The 17,202-nt window shown below is 34.9% G+C and overlaps 1 protein-coding gene across 1 annotated transcript in view; it reads left to right on the top strand.

Moving 5' to 3' along the window:
* Nucleotides 1-17,202, top strand: part of CCDC172 (coiled-coil domain containing 172) — a 41,965-nt gene that overhangs the window by 10,575 nt on the left and 14,188 nt on the right. The window contains exons 3-4 of the mRNA XM_027113123.1: nt 6,527-6,643; nt 7,837-8,002. Of these exons, the coding sequence (XP_026968924.1) occupies nt 6,527-6,643; nt 7,837-8,002 (283 nt within the window). The remainder of the gene's footprint in view (nt 1-6,526; nt 6,644-7,836; nt 8,003-17,202) is intronic.

The following is a 17,202-nucleotide window of genomic DNA, read 5'->3' on the forward strand; positions in this document are numbered from 1 at the left end:
GTAACCTTATTTCAAAGTAGTTCCCCGGCGAGAGTCTTTCAGATTAAGAAGTATCATTACATGGGCTTCTCTGGTGGCGCAGTGGTTGAGAGTCCGCCTGCCGATGCAGGGGACACGGGTTCGTGCCCCGGTCCGGGAAGATCCCACATGCCGCGGAGTGGCTGGGCCCGTGAGCCATGGCCGCTGAGCCTGCGTGTCCGGAGCCTTTGCTCCACAACGGGAGAGGGCACAACAGTGAGAGGCCCGCGTACCGCAAAAAAAAAAAAAATAAATAAATAAAAAAACAAGTATCATTACAGAATGTTCTTGGCCTATCAGTATTTGTACTTTACCCTTCTTTCCCTAATCAGATTAATATCTAGCTGAATCAGCAGTTCTCTAGAAATGGGAGGGTTTTTTTTGAGGAAAAGGCGAAGAAAAATTTTGGAGATGGAGGGTTACTTTGAGAAGGGTAGATGTAGGTTATCTGTAGACTTTGGAACACCAGATGGGTTCAGCAAAGGTGTATGGAAACAGTCAAAGGCAAACTGGCTATTCACAGCTGTGCCTGTGATCTCGATGCTGCAGGAAAAATTTCTCATATAGCCTTTGGTACTTGTGTGGTCTTATGAATTGTTATTGCCTGAATTAATACTTCAAGATAAGTTGAAAGGTTGCCTACCCCAGCTTCTTTTTTTTTTTTTTTTTTTTTGCGGTACGCGGGCCTCTCACCGCTGCGGCCCCTCCCGTTGCGGAGCACAGGCTCCGGACGCGCAGGCTCAGCGGCCATGGCTCACGGGCCCAGCCGTTCCGCAGCACATGGGATCCTCCCGGACCGGGGCACGAACCGGTGTCCCCTGCATCGGCAGGCGGACTCCCAACCACTGTGCCACCAGGGAAGCCCTGAATTCTAGCTTTTTATGTGCTATAGATATTACCCTTTCTTTGTCATTTGTTGCAAATTTTACTATTTGTAGCTTGTTTTTTTATGATTTTTTAAATCAAAATTTAGAATGTTTATGTTGCTAGAATTTTTAATCCTTTTGTTTGTTTCTGAAATTCATTGTTTAAACAATGTCTTTTTCCAGTACTTTTACAGTTTTGTTTTCTTTAATATTTTAAATTAAAATGATTCTCCATTTTTGCCTGGGTAAATGTCACATGTTTCTCACTGACTATGATATATATGTGTGTGTGTGCACAATATATATATATATATATGTGAAACTGTATATTTTTGTGTGTTTTTCGATATTCTATATTATTCTGTTAATCTATTTGTTTTGGCACCAGTATCATATTCACTTAATCACATTAACTTTAAAATATCTTTGACCCTGTGGAGTGACAATTTTTTTTTCAGGAATTTCCTGATTCTTTTTTTTGTTTTGTTTTGTTTTCCTAGATGAATTTGAGATCATTTTTTCAAGTTCCAACAAAATAAAAGTATTGGGGTTATAATTAAGATTATACTAAGTTCATTTGGGGAGAACTGATATATTTACAACTCTGAATCTTCACATTCAAGAATATAGCATAAGGGCTTCCCTGGTGGCACAGTGGTTGAGAATCTGCCTGCCAATGCAGGGGACACAGGTTCGATCCCTGGTCTGGGAAGATCCCGCATGCCACGGAGCAACTAAGCCTGTGCACCACAACTACTGAGCCTGTGTGCTAGAGCCCGTGAGCCACAACTACTGAGCCCGCATGCCACAACTACTGAAGCCCACACACCTAAAGCCCGTGCTCCACAACGAGAGAAGCCACTGCAATGAGAAGCCCGCGCACTGCAACAAAGAGTAGCCTCCACTCGCTGCAACTAGAGAAAGCCCACGTGCAGCAACAAAGACCCAACGTAGCCAATAAATAAATAAATTTATTTAAAAAACAAGAATATAGCATATCTTTCTATTTATTTATACCTTCTTTTATGTTCCTCAATGCAGGCTTTTTCATATAGGTCCCACATACTTCATGTTAAGTTTATTTGTGTTTTGTTTAGTTTTTGGTGTTGTAAATGGGATCTTTTCCATGCTTTTTTCTATTTATTGTTGGTAAATAGAAAAAATACTAATTTTTGGTATTTATTTTGTTACTAACCTTTTTACTGAACTCTTCTCTGTTTCTAAGTTTCTCAGTAGATTTTCTTGGATTTATTAGGTACACAGTAATCACATTTGCCCAAACAAACAAGAGTGAGAATTGTGTGCCAGCTTTTTAAATAATTGTTATCTCTTGTTCCTATTCTTGACATATTGCATTAGTAAGAACTGCCAGAACAGACGTAAATAGCAGTGGTCTTATCAGGCATCCTGATAATCCTTAATGAAAAGATGAGAGATGAGCCAAGACTTGACTGAGATGAAGGAATGAACCATGAGGAATCTGGGGAAAGAAATTTCCAGTCATAGAACATCCAGTGCAAAGGCCTTGAGGAGAGAGTGAGGCTGGATGTTCGGGGAATAACAAGGAGGCCAGTGTGGCTAGAGAGGAGTGATTGAGGAGGAAACTGGTAGAAGATTAGATTAGAGAGGGAATAAGAGTGCAATCATGTAAAGCCTTATAAGCCATTAAAAGGACTAATATTTACTAATATTGAACCTTCCTTGCTTACTATATTAGGATTACTGTGTCATAGTGAGTTATTCTTTAAGCATTGCATCTGTGGTTAAGAAATGTATTTATAAAAAATAGATATATTTTTTAAAAAGTTAATATCTGCAGTTGATACAGTATTCATTGATGTACTCTAGTGTTGAAACATCTTTATCATAGTCATAACAAACGCATTCTTTCCCCAGTTGCTGTGATTACGGATGTGAAATCTTCTGCCTAACTTTCATGATGTTTTCTTATGTAGTGTTGCCTGTTTTACTCTTGGGCAGAGCATTTAGTCAGCAAAATACCAGTTCCTAAAGCCTGAAATTATTTTAAGCAACAGCAGCCACAACAAAGTGTAGATTGTACTTTGCTTACTTGGACCCAAACATTAATTTCAAATCCTCAGTCATTCTCAACTTTCAAGTTATTCTGGTAGAAAAATACCTAAGGGTGCCCAAGCAGCAAGAGTGGTGCAGTCACAAATCACGGCTATGCTGAAAACTGACCTAGTTGACCAGATAAGTCAGCTGACTGGGGAAACTATAAGCTCTTTTGAAAAATCAAATATCCCAGGAAAAATAGGACAGGGAAAGGGAAAAAGAAATGTTTATTTCTGAGAGAAGTAAAATTAACCAGAGTGTTGGCACTGTTATAGTTAAAATTTTCCAAAACAGCAATATTTTCTGACAACGCTTGGCTATTTGATTCTAGCATATAACTTTAAGGCTGCGTGCAAATATTTTCATTTCATTTGTAGTCAGAGGAAGGAAAGAGATTAGAAAGAGAAATTTGAACCTTCCATCCTTTTCTTTTTATCATTTGTAGCCCCTTGAGATCCCTGGGTAATTTAGCAGATACAGCCAGTAGTTTCTTAAGTTTTTATTTATCATGGATGTCCAGGCTACCATGGATATAAGATAGTGCCTCAATTCAAACCTGACTCAGATAAGTTCAAAAATATCTTTTTAAATCACAATTTTACATCTCTTCTAGTATCTTCCCAATTCTGATTCCTACCCATCACTTTTGAGACAAAACAAAGGTGAGAGAGATTTCTGATGATAATTTATTCTGTGAAATGACCTCATCTTGTGATCCTATCAACATCTTCAGGTTATATTTGGAATATTTATACATCAGTAGGTCTGGTTTTCAAAAGCAAGAATGTGAAAAATAATTTAAGAAATGAGTTGTGATAACAGGAAGAACAAAAGGAACAATGAGAAACACATTCTGCAAATAGGTGGTCTTGAAAAGCTTTTTTTAGTGGTGAGAGTTAATAACTTATAGTAGAGTGGAACTGGATAAATCCTAAGGCGTTTGTCCCATTAGTTCCATTAAAATAGAAGGTCTAATAATATTAGACCCCATGTAGTTTCTGCAACCATAACTTAACTGCCTTCCTCAACTTGTGAGTCAGCGTAGGCAATCTCTTCTTTCTTGGCCTTCCTAACTTGAGCTTTTCCAAAGTCCTGCTTCTTTCTCTATTACTCTCTTTTCCCTACTTGCCAATTCCATTATGCATTAAATGTTTTCATCACAGATCCTAAGTAAATTTAAAAATTAATGTTACTGTAATCTTTCTGTAGTTATTGATTCTCTGGGGCTTTTTAGGTCTTGATTAAAAGAGGAAAATGTGTGAGTAAAAGATAAAGACAGAGTGTAAAACAGTAAGAATGAAGAGTACACCAATAATAAGAATGAAAACAAAAAAGTAGAAAAGACCTCAAAATGGATAATTTACATAGAATTTTAGGGAGGAGGAAAATTATAGCTCTACCCTTCTTATAGATCTTTTGAACAGCAGTCTGATTTTCATTTGGGGTATATAGGTTTCATCTTTTCAGGTTATGGTAAAACATTCCAATTAAATGCCAATATGTCTAATATCTCTCCTTAATAATTGTTATTTTTCCTTTTAAGAAAGAAGACATGAGCTCAGTGATAATTATAGGTCTTAGTGATAGCTGGAAACAGAGCACCTTAATTTCTGAGTCCTTAACATAAGGCTTTTGTGAATTCGAGTGATAAATTTGCTTGTGTTATTTTAAAATTCCTTAGTTTGATAAATAATATTTTCTCCATTTTTGGTTTTCAATGCAGGTTTGACTACAGATCAGTGGTAGAAACAGAATCAGAATTTAGGAATTTTGATTCTGAAAGGCATATTACATGAAATACCTAATTGGATTAAACCAAAATTTATCCAGCCTGATATTTGGTCTCAAAGCATTTTTGTAAACATTCATGGTATTGTTCATAATTGCAACTCAGAGCTAGGAATATACTGCAAGCAACCTTTTCTCAATAAATTCTGATGGACCTAGTATTTGGTAATTTTTCTGTCTCTTAAACTTATATACTTTCAATTTATGCTGTTGTCAGAGACTGAAGTCCCTTTTTAGTACCAAAAGTATCTTTTTACTACTTTGAAATAGTTCTAATATTTACATATTAGTATCATGATTTAGAAGCAATAAAGTCAGAAGACCTGAATTTTAGTCCTGGGTTTGCCCCTAATTAATTATATAACCTTTCTTAAGGTATTACTTCTCTAGAACTCATTTTATTCTCATTTATATAATATATACTAAATAGCGCGGAAGTATTTTCTTATTCAAAATAAATGTGATAAAATTCATGATCATACTCTTGTTCACCATTGTTACCAGTTTCTATATAATTTTATAGATCAGACCATATGTTTTCTAATTTCTGTCTTCTCAGACAGTAAAATACTAACTGCCCATTCTCCCTTCCCCCAATTTTGAAAGTATTTTCTGAATTCCTTTGGTCATGTAAATTGCACCTTTCTAATCTTTGTTGATGTCTTTCTTAAGATAAAGTTGATGAAATCAGCACCAAGTGCTGAAGGTATGGGCAGATGGGCTATGATATTAAATAAATTTAAGATCATATTTTCTGTTTTATTTCAGCTGCTTTCTTTTTAATGCCAGTATTTCTAGGGCTTTTTAGCCATACCATTTCAAAATGTCTTTTAGGCCAACCCTTTGCCTCTGGACTAAACTATTCCTAAGCTCTTTATTATTCAATATCTTCTGGGACAGAGATTTCACAACCTGTCTCTAACCTTGAGGAAGTTCTTAACAGCTAACATAAATCATGCTTTCTGCAATTTCAGTTGAATTTATTTCCTTTTCCTTTTCTCTGTGGAGATGGGAACAGCCCAGATTTGAAGTGATGGTTTCTTATGAGGGCCAGTACTGAATGTAGTGGAAAGATTATTTCCAGTCTGGCATCATTTTTAGCTTTTATATATTAAAGCTTCCTGACTTTCATTTCAATGTTCATGGTCTCAAGAGATGCTATTCTTTACAGCCCAAATGAAATAACAGTTACATATCTAATATTAATGTTTATTTTATCCTTTGCTAGTTAGAACCAAATGAGGTACTAAAATAAAAAATGAGTTCTCAAAACCCATTTGAAGACTTTAGCAGATTTGTGTTTTATTTGGTATAACTATAGTCATGGGACTAGGTTTTTGCCTGTGGTTTTTAGATTTTATCTCATAATTTGATTATTCATGATTTATTCATCCATATCTTTCATGTAAGTGATGAGAATAGAAATTTGTTCTTTAAAACAAGCTGTCTTAAAGCAGATTTCAATGTGTGTCATCAAAAAGCTTTAGTACCTAAGGTACAAAATGTGCTAGGTATTAGAAAGGAAAAAGTAAACATATTCTCTGCCCTTGAGGCACCTATAGTCTTATTAGGGGAAGAGATTATAAAAATTATAATTATAAAGCATTTATAAAATAATTTAAGATAGAGCATATAAAGTAAGAGGTTTAATGTGAATTTTATTTTGCATTTTAAAGATTAATGTAAAAATTTTATACTATACAGATCTGTTCTATTAACTGAGGTACCCTAAGATGTCTAATTGTTTCATTCTGATTTCTGTTTTTTTTACTTTAAAGATTCAGCAGTTTTCTGAAAAAGCCTTCCTCTTACAGCTTTTGAAAACTCATGAAAATGCCTTAGAAAGACAGTGCAGTGAAATTACAAGCCAAAGGAATATGCTTCTCCAAACGTTTGTAAGTCTCCAGCCACTTAGAAAAATTTATTTCACTAACTCTATCAAAAAGTATTAAAATATACTTAGGTGTACTTTTAGAAAAAATTATCCATATGCATATTGGCAGATAGTCCTGTTCAGATATGGAAAATTATTAAGTGCTATTTTAAACCAGTTGGTAGAGTAATATAGTTTGAAAGAATTTTATTGGCAGCATGCAGTATAGAAATTATTTGCAATTGTAATAAGCATAAAAGAAATAGTGAAATTGATTTGAATTGCTCAGGCTTCAAGACCTTGGTTTTAATGCTTTTGAAAGGCAGAGAGGTTCACACTTTAGGCATATTAATGGATGTGGGTGAAAAGATAGATTTTGTTTATCTTTTTATCATAAGTCAGAGCCAACAGACTCAGTAGTTTTAAATGATAAGGACAGTTTAGGAATATGATTTGTAACTAACTGACATTTTGAAAAAAATGCATTTTAAAATATTAAAAATATATATCTAAAGTCAGAATCAACCACCAAATGGTTATGAATGACATGGCCAGTTTCCAAATGTAGCTTATAATTAGTTACATTTCTTAGAAAAAAAATAGGAAAATGTAGTTATGTTTAGGTTCTACCATTGTCAAAAAGTTTAGGTACTAGCATTGTTTAAAGTTTTTGTAAATTCTTATTTCTACTCCATATTGACATTGCATGAAATGTAGCTATTATTTAGAACTGAATTTGAAATGAATATATAATTTTACCTTTATTGTCTAAATTTTAAAAGGTTTTCTTGGATTTCCTTTTTTGTTTTTCTTTTTTATCCTGTAAGACAGTAATTCCTTTGCGTGTAGACTTTCATTTTCAACTTTGGTCATTTAATTATTTTACCACCCATTTTGCAATGAAAAAATGGCATACATGGCTGTGAGTTTAATTCACAAACAAATGCAAACATAATGATGGGTGGTAGAATTTCTACCTCAATAATTGTCCTAAAACATTAAGGGTAAATCTTTCACATGAATATAGTTGGTTGTTACTATGTAATAACTTCAGTTTTTTAATTAATATTGCTGGAGTAGTAAAGCATTTTAATCCCAGGAAGTATAATTTTCTATTTTGTTGTTAATATTTCCAAATGATTGCATTTTAAATCACTAAGGAAAAATATTGTTGCAATTAACACCTATATTTGTTCCTTTGTTTCCATTTTTCAGGAAGCTACAAAGAGAAAAGTGACAGAGGAGGAAGAAAAATTTATTAAGGAAATTACAGACTTCAATAATGAGTATGAAATAACAAAGAAACGAGAGCTTTTGATGAAAGAAAATGTCAAGATTCAAATATCTGACTTAGAAAACGAGGCAAACATTCTGAAAATGGGTATGAATACATAGTACCACCTCATTTATCTAATATTATTGAAAGTAACTTATTTTGAATTAATGGTTTTTCCAGAAATCTAACTTTTTCATAAGTAAATTGGGTTATTGCATAGCTATTCTTTTGCTTTTATCTTAATGGTATGTATCTTTTATTGTGAGCAGTCTCAAATTCTTTAGAAGTAGATGTGACATGAGCACTGGTCATTTATTTAGCAATCAAATCTGTTTACTATCTGTTGTGTGTTAGCTACTCTTTTAGGTCCTGGAGATGTAAAACTAAAAAGTGAAGGGATCAAATCCATAAGCAAATGTTTATAGTAAAATGTGATAGAAGCTATAATAAGGGTAATACTGTTGCTATGATCCTCATTTTACCATCAATCCAGTTTAAACTAGGAAACACGGTTACACAGTGAGGTGGGGAGAATTTCATTTCAGAAACAGTAGTATGCAGGTTATTGCAGTTTGTGATAAGATCCTGAACTAAAGAAGTTACCAAAGAGAGGAGACAATGAATTAAAGAGATGTTTAGGAAGAATGATAGGGCTGTATCACTGATTAATGTAAACAGATATATAGAAAGTCAAGCATGAATCACAGTTTTCAAACTTAAGAGATTGGGTAGAATATGGTACCAGGAGGAAGAGCAGAGGTGGAAGTGAACTATAGCCTTTTCTGGACAAAAAGATTAAGTTTTATTTCAGGTAGTTTTAGTTAGAGATGTCTATGGGATAAACAGGTGGAAATGCCCAGGTAGCAGGTGGAAATTTGGTCGTGAAGCTGATAAGAGAGATCAGAGCTAGAGTATTGGGTTTGGGAATACAGAGGAGTTGGTGACATAATTCAAAGGGAACATGTAGAGGGAACATAGAGGAGGACCAAAGACCAAAGGCAGAAACTGGGAAAGCATAGCATTTAAGGAAAGGAGGAGAAGAAGAATGAGACAGAGATGTCAAAGAAGGCAAGGGGAGAACCAGCAGAGAGTAGTATGTGATTTGGGGCAAGATGCTTAAGTTTTCTTTGCCTCAGTTTCCTCATCTGTAAAGACGGAGGATAATAATAATGACCTTAACAAGGTTGTTGTGAGGATTCAATGAAATAATATTTAAGTACATAGAATGCTACCGGGAACATAATTAAATCCTTAAAAATATAGGGATTATAGTTTTTAATTAGTTTAATTTTATAGATGAAGGAAATGAGGTTCTCAGAGATAAATTGCTTTGGGTAGAGATTGTAGGACAGAAGTTCTTAACTACAGGCACACATCTGGGAATTTTTAAAAAATATATTAAATGCTTGAGTCTCATGTCAGATTTACTGAATCAGGATATGGAACATAATTTTTTTAGTCCCTTAGATAATATTCATGTTTGCTGCTATTTAATGATCACAGGTGTAGAACACAAGTTTAAATAGGTATTAACCTTAGGAGATACTCTAAAACTACCTTTCTTTAAAAGGTCATGGATATGACCACTTCTATTCACGATAGTATTGGAAATTCTGACCAGATCATTTAGGCAGAAAAAAGAAACAAAAGACATGCAAATTGGAAAGGAAGAAGTAAAATTATCTCTGTTCCCAGATGGCATAATCTTATAGGTAGACCACCTAACAATTCCACAAAAAAAACAAAACAAACAAACTAGCAAAACAAACAGCTTAAGCTAATAAATACAGCAAAGTTGCAAATTAGTTGCATTTCTATGTACTAGCAAAGAGCAGTCTTTCAAGATTCCACTTATAATAGCATCAAAAGGAATAAAGTACTTAGAAAAAAAATAACCAAGGAGATTAAAGACTTGTACACTGAGAACTATAAAACATTACTCAAAGAAATTAGAGAAGACCTAAATAAATGGAAAGATATCCCATGTTCATGGGTTGGAAAACTTAATATTGCTACTATGGTATTATTATCCAAAATAATCTATAGATTCAATGCAATCTCTGTCAAAATCCCAACAGCATTTTTTTCATGAATAGAAAAACCCATCCTAAAATTTGTATGGAATCCCAAAGGATCCCAAATGGCCAAAACAAGAGCAAAGTTGGAGGACTCAAAATTCTTGATTCCAAAATTTAGTAAAATGCTGTGGTAATCAAAACAGTGTGATACTGGAATAAAGACAGACATATAGAACAATGGAATAGAATAGAGAGCTCAAATATAAACCCTTGTGTCAAATGATTTTTGATAAGGGTGCCAAGACCATTCAATGGGAAAGGACCATCTTTTCAACAAATGCTGCTGGGAAGACTGGATACCACATGCAAAAGAATGAAGTTGGGCCCTTACCTTACACTATGTATGAAAATTAACTAAAAATGGATCAAAGTCATAAACTTAAAAAAATAGTGAAGCTCTTAGAAGAAAACATGGGAAACACCTCATGACATTGCATTTGGTGATGATTTCTTGGATACTGAAAACACAGACAATAAAAGAAAAAATAGATATACTGTACTTGGTCAAAATTAAAATCTTTTGTACATCAAAGGACACTATCAAGAGAGTAAAAACACAACCCACAGAATGAGAGAAAATATTTTCAAATCATATCTTTGATAAGGGATTAATACCCAGAATATTAAAAAAAAAAAAACCCATAACTCAACACTAAATAACCGAACCAAACCAAAAAAACCCAGTTAAAAAATGGGCAAAGGATTTGAATAGACTATTTTTCCAAAGAAATGTCCAGTAAGCTCATGAAAAGATGTTCAACCTAAATAGTCATTAGGGAAATAGAAATCAAAACCACAATGAGATATTGCTTAACACCCATTTAGGATGGCTGTTATTTTAAAAAAAGTCAAAATCTCCACAACGTGATATTCACACTGTTCAGGATGCAATCCAAAATTCCTTGACCTGTGAAGTATCAGTGAAACATGCCCTAATGTCAAAAGAAAATAATGAGATGCCAGAACCACAGTGATCTAGATATTGGAGTTAAAAACTTGATAGCAGCTTTATTAACTATGCTCAATGAGTTAAGAAAAATGCACTTGTAATAGATGAAAAGATAGGTAATCTCAGCAGAAAAATATAAAATGTAAAAAAGAATCGAATGAACATTTTAGAACTGAAAAATACAATATCTGAAATTAAAATGTCACTTAATAGCAGAATGGAGCTGACAGAGGAGCCAATGAACATGAAGCTGGATTAATAGAAATTGCCCAATCTGAAGAAGAGAGAAAAAATTGAAACATAAAATAGAAACTCAGGGACCTGTGGGACAATTTCGAAAGGTCTAACATGCAAATAATTAGAGTTTCTGAAGGAGAGAGGAGACAGAGTGGGGCAGAAAATATATTTGAAGAAATCATGGCAGAAAATGTCTTAAATTTGCTGAAAAATATTAATTCATAGATTCAAGAAGCTCAGCAAATCCAAACAAGATAAATTCAAAGAAATTCATGCCTAGGGACATAATAATAGTGAAATTGTTGAAAAGCCAAAGATAAAAAAATCTTGAAAACAGGGAACAATTAATCAAATGACCATGTACTTGTCACTAGAAACCATGAAGTCAAGAAGATAGTGGAATAATGAAAGTGTTGAAAGAAAAGTAAATCTCTATATCCAGTGAAAAATCCTTCAAAAGGTAAAATAAAGACATTTTCAAGTAAAGGAAAATTAAGAGAATTCTTTGCCACCATGACTGAACAACCATGACTGAACAACAAGAAATGTTAAAGGAAGCTCTCCAAGTAGAAGTAAAAATGACACCAGAGACAAACTCATATCTTAATTAAAATAATCAGAAATGGCAAATAAAATACAAGTACCTATGTTTTCTCCTAATTTTAAAAAATACATATGATTTCTTAAAGCAAAAAATATATTGTCTTGTGGAGTTTATAACGAATGTAGAGGCAATTTGTATACATGCATGTCATATGCATATATGACAACTATAACATAAAGAAATGGAAAGGGGGCCTGGTAAGTGTATCTGTACAGTTCTGTATAACATTCAGAAAACCAGGAATAGAAGGGAACTCCTCTATAAAAATGACAGAGAAAAAAGGTCCTTGATGCCACAAATAATGTAGGAGCCCCCTATTTTGTGTTCTTTCTTTCAGAGATATGAATTTATTTTAACAGATTTGCTTTCCTGGTGCTTGATACTGTTGGTTCTTTATGCTTTCAAAATGTCTCTAGGGTTTCCATATTAAATTTAATCTCCATAATGGCAGGTACTTCGTTTTGTTTAATGCTCTATCTCGAACAGTATAAATTAGATAATTATAAATTGATGACTGCTTCAAAAGGAGAAGTACAAACTGATATGAGAACATGTAAGGGAACCTAACCTGGACTAGGTAGTTAAGGAAGGACTACCTGAGCAAGTGACTTTCAGACTGAGATCTGAAGTGTCATAGGGATTAGCTAAATGAGAGGTTTGGGTCTAGATGTCAGATAGTTAGATATTTAACTTAAGAGCTCAGAGAGAGGTTTGGGCTAGAGCTATTAAATTTGGGGAATCACCCAGGGAGAATGTATTGAAAGAAAATACTAGAACTCTGAGTAACACCATGACTTTCAAGAAGAAGAAAGCCAGCAGAGTGTGAGAAAGAGCTTCGAGAAACTTAGGCACGTTCAAGAAAGGATACATTGCTCTGTGAAGTTGGGATCACCTAGGGGAGAGAGTATTTGAGGTTGTATTTGAGAATATTTGGCAAAGCTGCCAAACTGTCAACCATAAGGACTAAGAAGCAGCAGTTGGATGTCCCTGGTGATCTTTAGGAAAAGCAACAGATTGAGATAATTAGAGAAGAAGGGCAGAAGCCGGGTTGTAATGAGTTGAGCAGTGAGGAAGAGGAATTTGTGACCATGAGCATAGATAAGTCTTCGAAGAAGTTTCTCTGCAGGTAAGATAGAAAGTCCAGTAACCCAGGAGGATGTGAGGTCAGGGGAGGGATTTTAGTGGGAAAGTGGGATTGTCCTTTTTTCATTTTTCTTTTTTGAAATGGGAGATATTTGAACATATTTAAATATTGATGGATTGGAGCCAGTAGGGAGGTAGAGTTGAAAATTACAGAAAGAAGCTAAATTCCCAGTGAAGATGGGTAACAGTACACAGGTGGTGGGACTGGTGGTGATTCAAGAAGAAAACAAAATAAAATAAAAATAAAAGTTAAGAAACAACCTACATGAACAACGACAAGGGCCTCTAATAATCTGAGTATGTTATCTGTACTTTTATGAATGTATTTGTGTGGTAAAAATCTACTAATGAAATTGCTAAATCAAAGGGAAATATTAAGAGACTTAATACTAAATTACACTCCTTATAGCACTGAATTAATTTTCTTACCAACTGCATAGGAAAGTGCCTGTTTTCCTAAATTATTATCTCCTACCATTACCAATCTGGGCATTATCAATGACTTTAATCTTTGCCAATCTGACAAGTCAAGATGTTATTTTCATTGTTGGTTTAATTAGCATTTCTTTGATTATTCACTATGTTGAATTTATCTGAATTTATTGACCATTTATATTTTTCTTTTTCTGTGAACAATCTGTTAATATTCTTTGTTCATCTTTATGTATTTTTATTCTTACTGATTTATATGAGCTTTTTGTAAATTAATGAAGTTAGCCCTGTGTCATGTGTTATAAATTTGTGTCCTAGTTTATTGTTTACCTTTGACTATACTTGTAGTATGTATGTATGTGTCTCTGTGTGTGTCTGCATATGTCTGAATGCCATATAGAAAGTTTAAACTTTTGCAGTCATCTTCATCAATCTTTTCCATTACGGCTTCTGGATTTTTGTCTCCATCTTAGAAAGAGTTTTACTGTTAATCATGACACCAGATTGAAACTTTCTCTCTTTCTTCTCCTTCTCTCTCTCTCCCCTCTTTTTTCTTTCCCTCCCTACCCTCTCCCTTTTGAGATGATCATATATGCTTTTCCCACTTTAATCTATTAACATAGTGAACTTTGTTAATAAATATCCTATTATTAACCTTACTTAGCTGTGGTCTCTAATGTTTTCTTTAAGATTTTTGCATCAGTATTTATAAGTGAGATTAATCTTTTTGTGTGTGTTATATTGACTTAACAGAAAGAATGTAAAAGCTTTCTTCTTTCTTCAGCTGGAAAAAATGTAAATACTAGAATTATCAACTCCTTCAAGGTTCAAAAGAATTCACCTGTGAAACTGTTTCTGGTGACTGTTTCTCCCTGTTGGTGCTGGTGGAGAAAGGAGTTGCTCAAATTTTAAGCATACTAGAGCCATTTTCTTCTCAGAGCAGTTTTAGTTTCCATTTGTCTTCTGTACCGTCAGTGGTTGCTCTTCCATTCCCTTTTCTAATTTGTACCACCATATCTGTTATTTCCTGATACTTGATTTTTCTCTTCTCTCTTCCTTCTTCTGCTGGCTGTGCCCTCTGACCTTTCCCATTGAGCTTTTAGACCATAACTATGGTTAGTCAGCCAGCTACATTGGGTTTTGAATAATCTTCATCTTCATCTCTCCATAGCTATTTTATTATTTTCTGCTACTTAGAGTTTTCTTTCCACTGTCTGATATCTTCCTTGATTTATTAGTTTTTAACTTCAGATGTGGATGCTATTCTTACCCCTTGAAGTTGCCAAAATATTAACACCCATATATTTTTAGAAGGAATTACTAGTTCTGGACTATTACTGTGAGCCTCTTAATTTAGTTACATTATGTTTTAAAATATCATGATAAACATAGCAAACCAAGTTCCTCAACTTGTTTTGCCAGCCCTACACAACCTAGTGGTTCTCCACCTTCTAGGGATACGTTATGTGTATGCGTGTGTGTGTGCGCACACGTGCATGTGTATGTGTTATAATGTTACATAGATGTCCTGGGAAGGCCTCACTGATGAGGTGTGTTTTGAATAAAGCCTGAAAGAAGTAAGAGAATGAGCCAAATGAATATCTAGGGGAAGAGCATTTCAGACAGCAGGATAGCTGATATAAAGCCTACAAAGGGAGATTGTGCCTAATCTGATTTTGAGGGAAAACAAAGAGCCTAATGTTGTTGTTGTTGTTTTAAATTTATTTATTTTTTATTTATTTATTTTTGGCTACATTGGGTCTTCATTGCTGCGTGCAGGCTTTCTCTAGTTGCAGTGAGCAGGGGCTACTCTTCGTTGCAGTGCGTAGGCTTCTCATTGCGGTGGCTTCTCTTGTTGCAGAGCACAGGCTCTAGGTGCGCAGGCTTCAGTAGTTGTGGCTTGAGGGCTCTAGAGCGCAGGCTCAGGAGTTGTGGTGCATGGGCTTAGTTGCTCTGCGGCATGTGGGATCTTCCCGGACCAGGGCTTGAACCTGAGTCCCTTGCATTGGCAGGTGGATTCTTAACTACTGCGCCACCAGAGAAGTCCCAAGAGCCTAATGTCTTTAGAGTAGAAGGAGAGGTCGTGAGGTCAGAGAGGTGACAAGATACAGCCACTATGGAAAACAGTATGGGGGTTCCTTAAAAAACTAAAAATAGGACTACCATATGACCCAGCAATCGCACTACTGGACATATACCCTGAGAAAACCATAATTCAAAAAGACACATGTACCCCAGTGTTCATTGCAGCACTATTTACAATAGCCAGGACATGGAAGCAACCTAAGTGTCCATTGACAGATGAATGGATAAAGAAGATGTGGTACATATATATACAGTGGAATATTACTCAGCCATTAAAAGGAATGAAGTTGGGTCATTTGTAGAGTTGTGGATGGACCTAGAGAGTGTCATACATAGTGAAGTAAGTTGGAAAGAGAAAAACAAATATCTTATGTTAATGCATATATATGGAATCTATAAAAATGGTATAGATGATCTTATTTGCATAGCAGAAATAGAGACAAATGTATGAATACCAAGGGGGAAAGGGGGAGTGGGAGGAATTGGGAGATTGGGATTGACACATAAACACTATTGATACTGTGTATAAAATAGACAAATAATGAGAACATACTGTATAGCACAAGGAACTCTGCTTAATGCACTGTGGTGACCTAAATGGGAAGGGAATCCAAAAAAGAGGGGATATATGTATAGCTGATTCATTTTGCTGTACAGTAGAAACTAACACAACATTGTAAAGCAACTATACTCCAATAAAAATTAATTTAAAAATAAGAACTCAGATCGTTTAAAACCTGTGGGCCATTCAGAAAACTTTGGCTTCTACTCAAGTGAGATCAGAAGTCATTGGAGAATTTTGAGCACAGGAGTGAAGGGTCTCACATATGTTAATAGGATTTCTTTGGCCTCAGTTGAAAATACACTTAATGGAGGTAAAAACAGAAACAGAAAACTAGGGAAAAGTGGCAGTAATCCAGACCAGAGATAATGATGGCTTAGTTTAAGACTGTAAGCGATTGAAATGGTGAGAGGTGTTTGGATTCTGGATAAATTTTGAAGATGGACAAGTAGGATTTCATGATGGATTAGATGTGGGGTGTGAGAGAAAGAGAGGCATTAACAGTTGACTCCAAGTTTTTTTGGCCTGAGCAACTAGAAGCATTGGTATTTGGTATTCAATATATATTTGTGAAATTAGTAAATGTTTATTTATTTTGAACATCTGATAATTCATAGATAAAAGAGTCCATCACTTTTGGCTTCAAAATAATGACTATAATGATTGTCACAACATTTTTCTCAAAATGTCCCCCTTATTTCTTTCTTTCAGTTCGTGAATCAGTTTTTCTTGGATGTTAGATAAGAGGAAGCATATGACACACCTTGCTTGCTAGTATTCTTTAAAGATAGGCAATGTATGTGCAGTTATATGAGAAAGACAACTCACATGTCAAACGATGGGAATGAATTTTCATTGTCTTACTTTGGTTTAATATTCATAGCCATAAAATCTAGCTTGATTAGAACTTCTTGGATTTTAAGCAGTGGAAGGAAGTAAAAAGTTATCACCACATCAGTTATACCTCAATAAAGCTATAAAATAAAAGTAATAACAAAATTAAAATGAGGCAGTAGAGGACTTCCCTGGTGGCGCAGTGTTTGAGAGTCCGCCTGCTGATGCGGGGGACACGGGTTCGTTCCCCGGTCCGGAAGATCCCACATGCCGCAGAGCGGCTGGGCCCGTGAGCCATGGCCGCTGAGCCTGCGCGTCCGGAACCTGTGCTCCACAACGGGAGAGGCCACAACAGTGAGAGGCCCGCGTACCGCAAAAAAA

The sequence above is a fragment of the Aethalodelphis obliquidens genome, unplaced genomic scaffold, assembly GCF_003676395.1.
Source record: "Aethalodelphis obliquidens isolate GAN/ISIS:26980383/991018 unplaced genomic scaffold, ASM367639v1 scaffold11, whole genome shotgun sequence".
Classification (NCBI taxonomy): domain Eukaryota; kingdom Metazoa; phylum Chordata; class Mammalia; order Artiodactyla; family Delphinidae; genus Aethalodelphis; species Aethalodelphis obliquidens.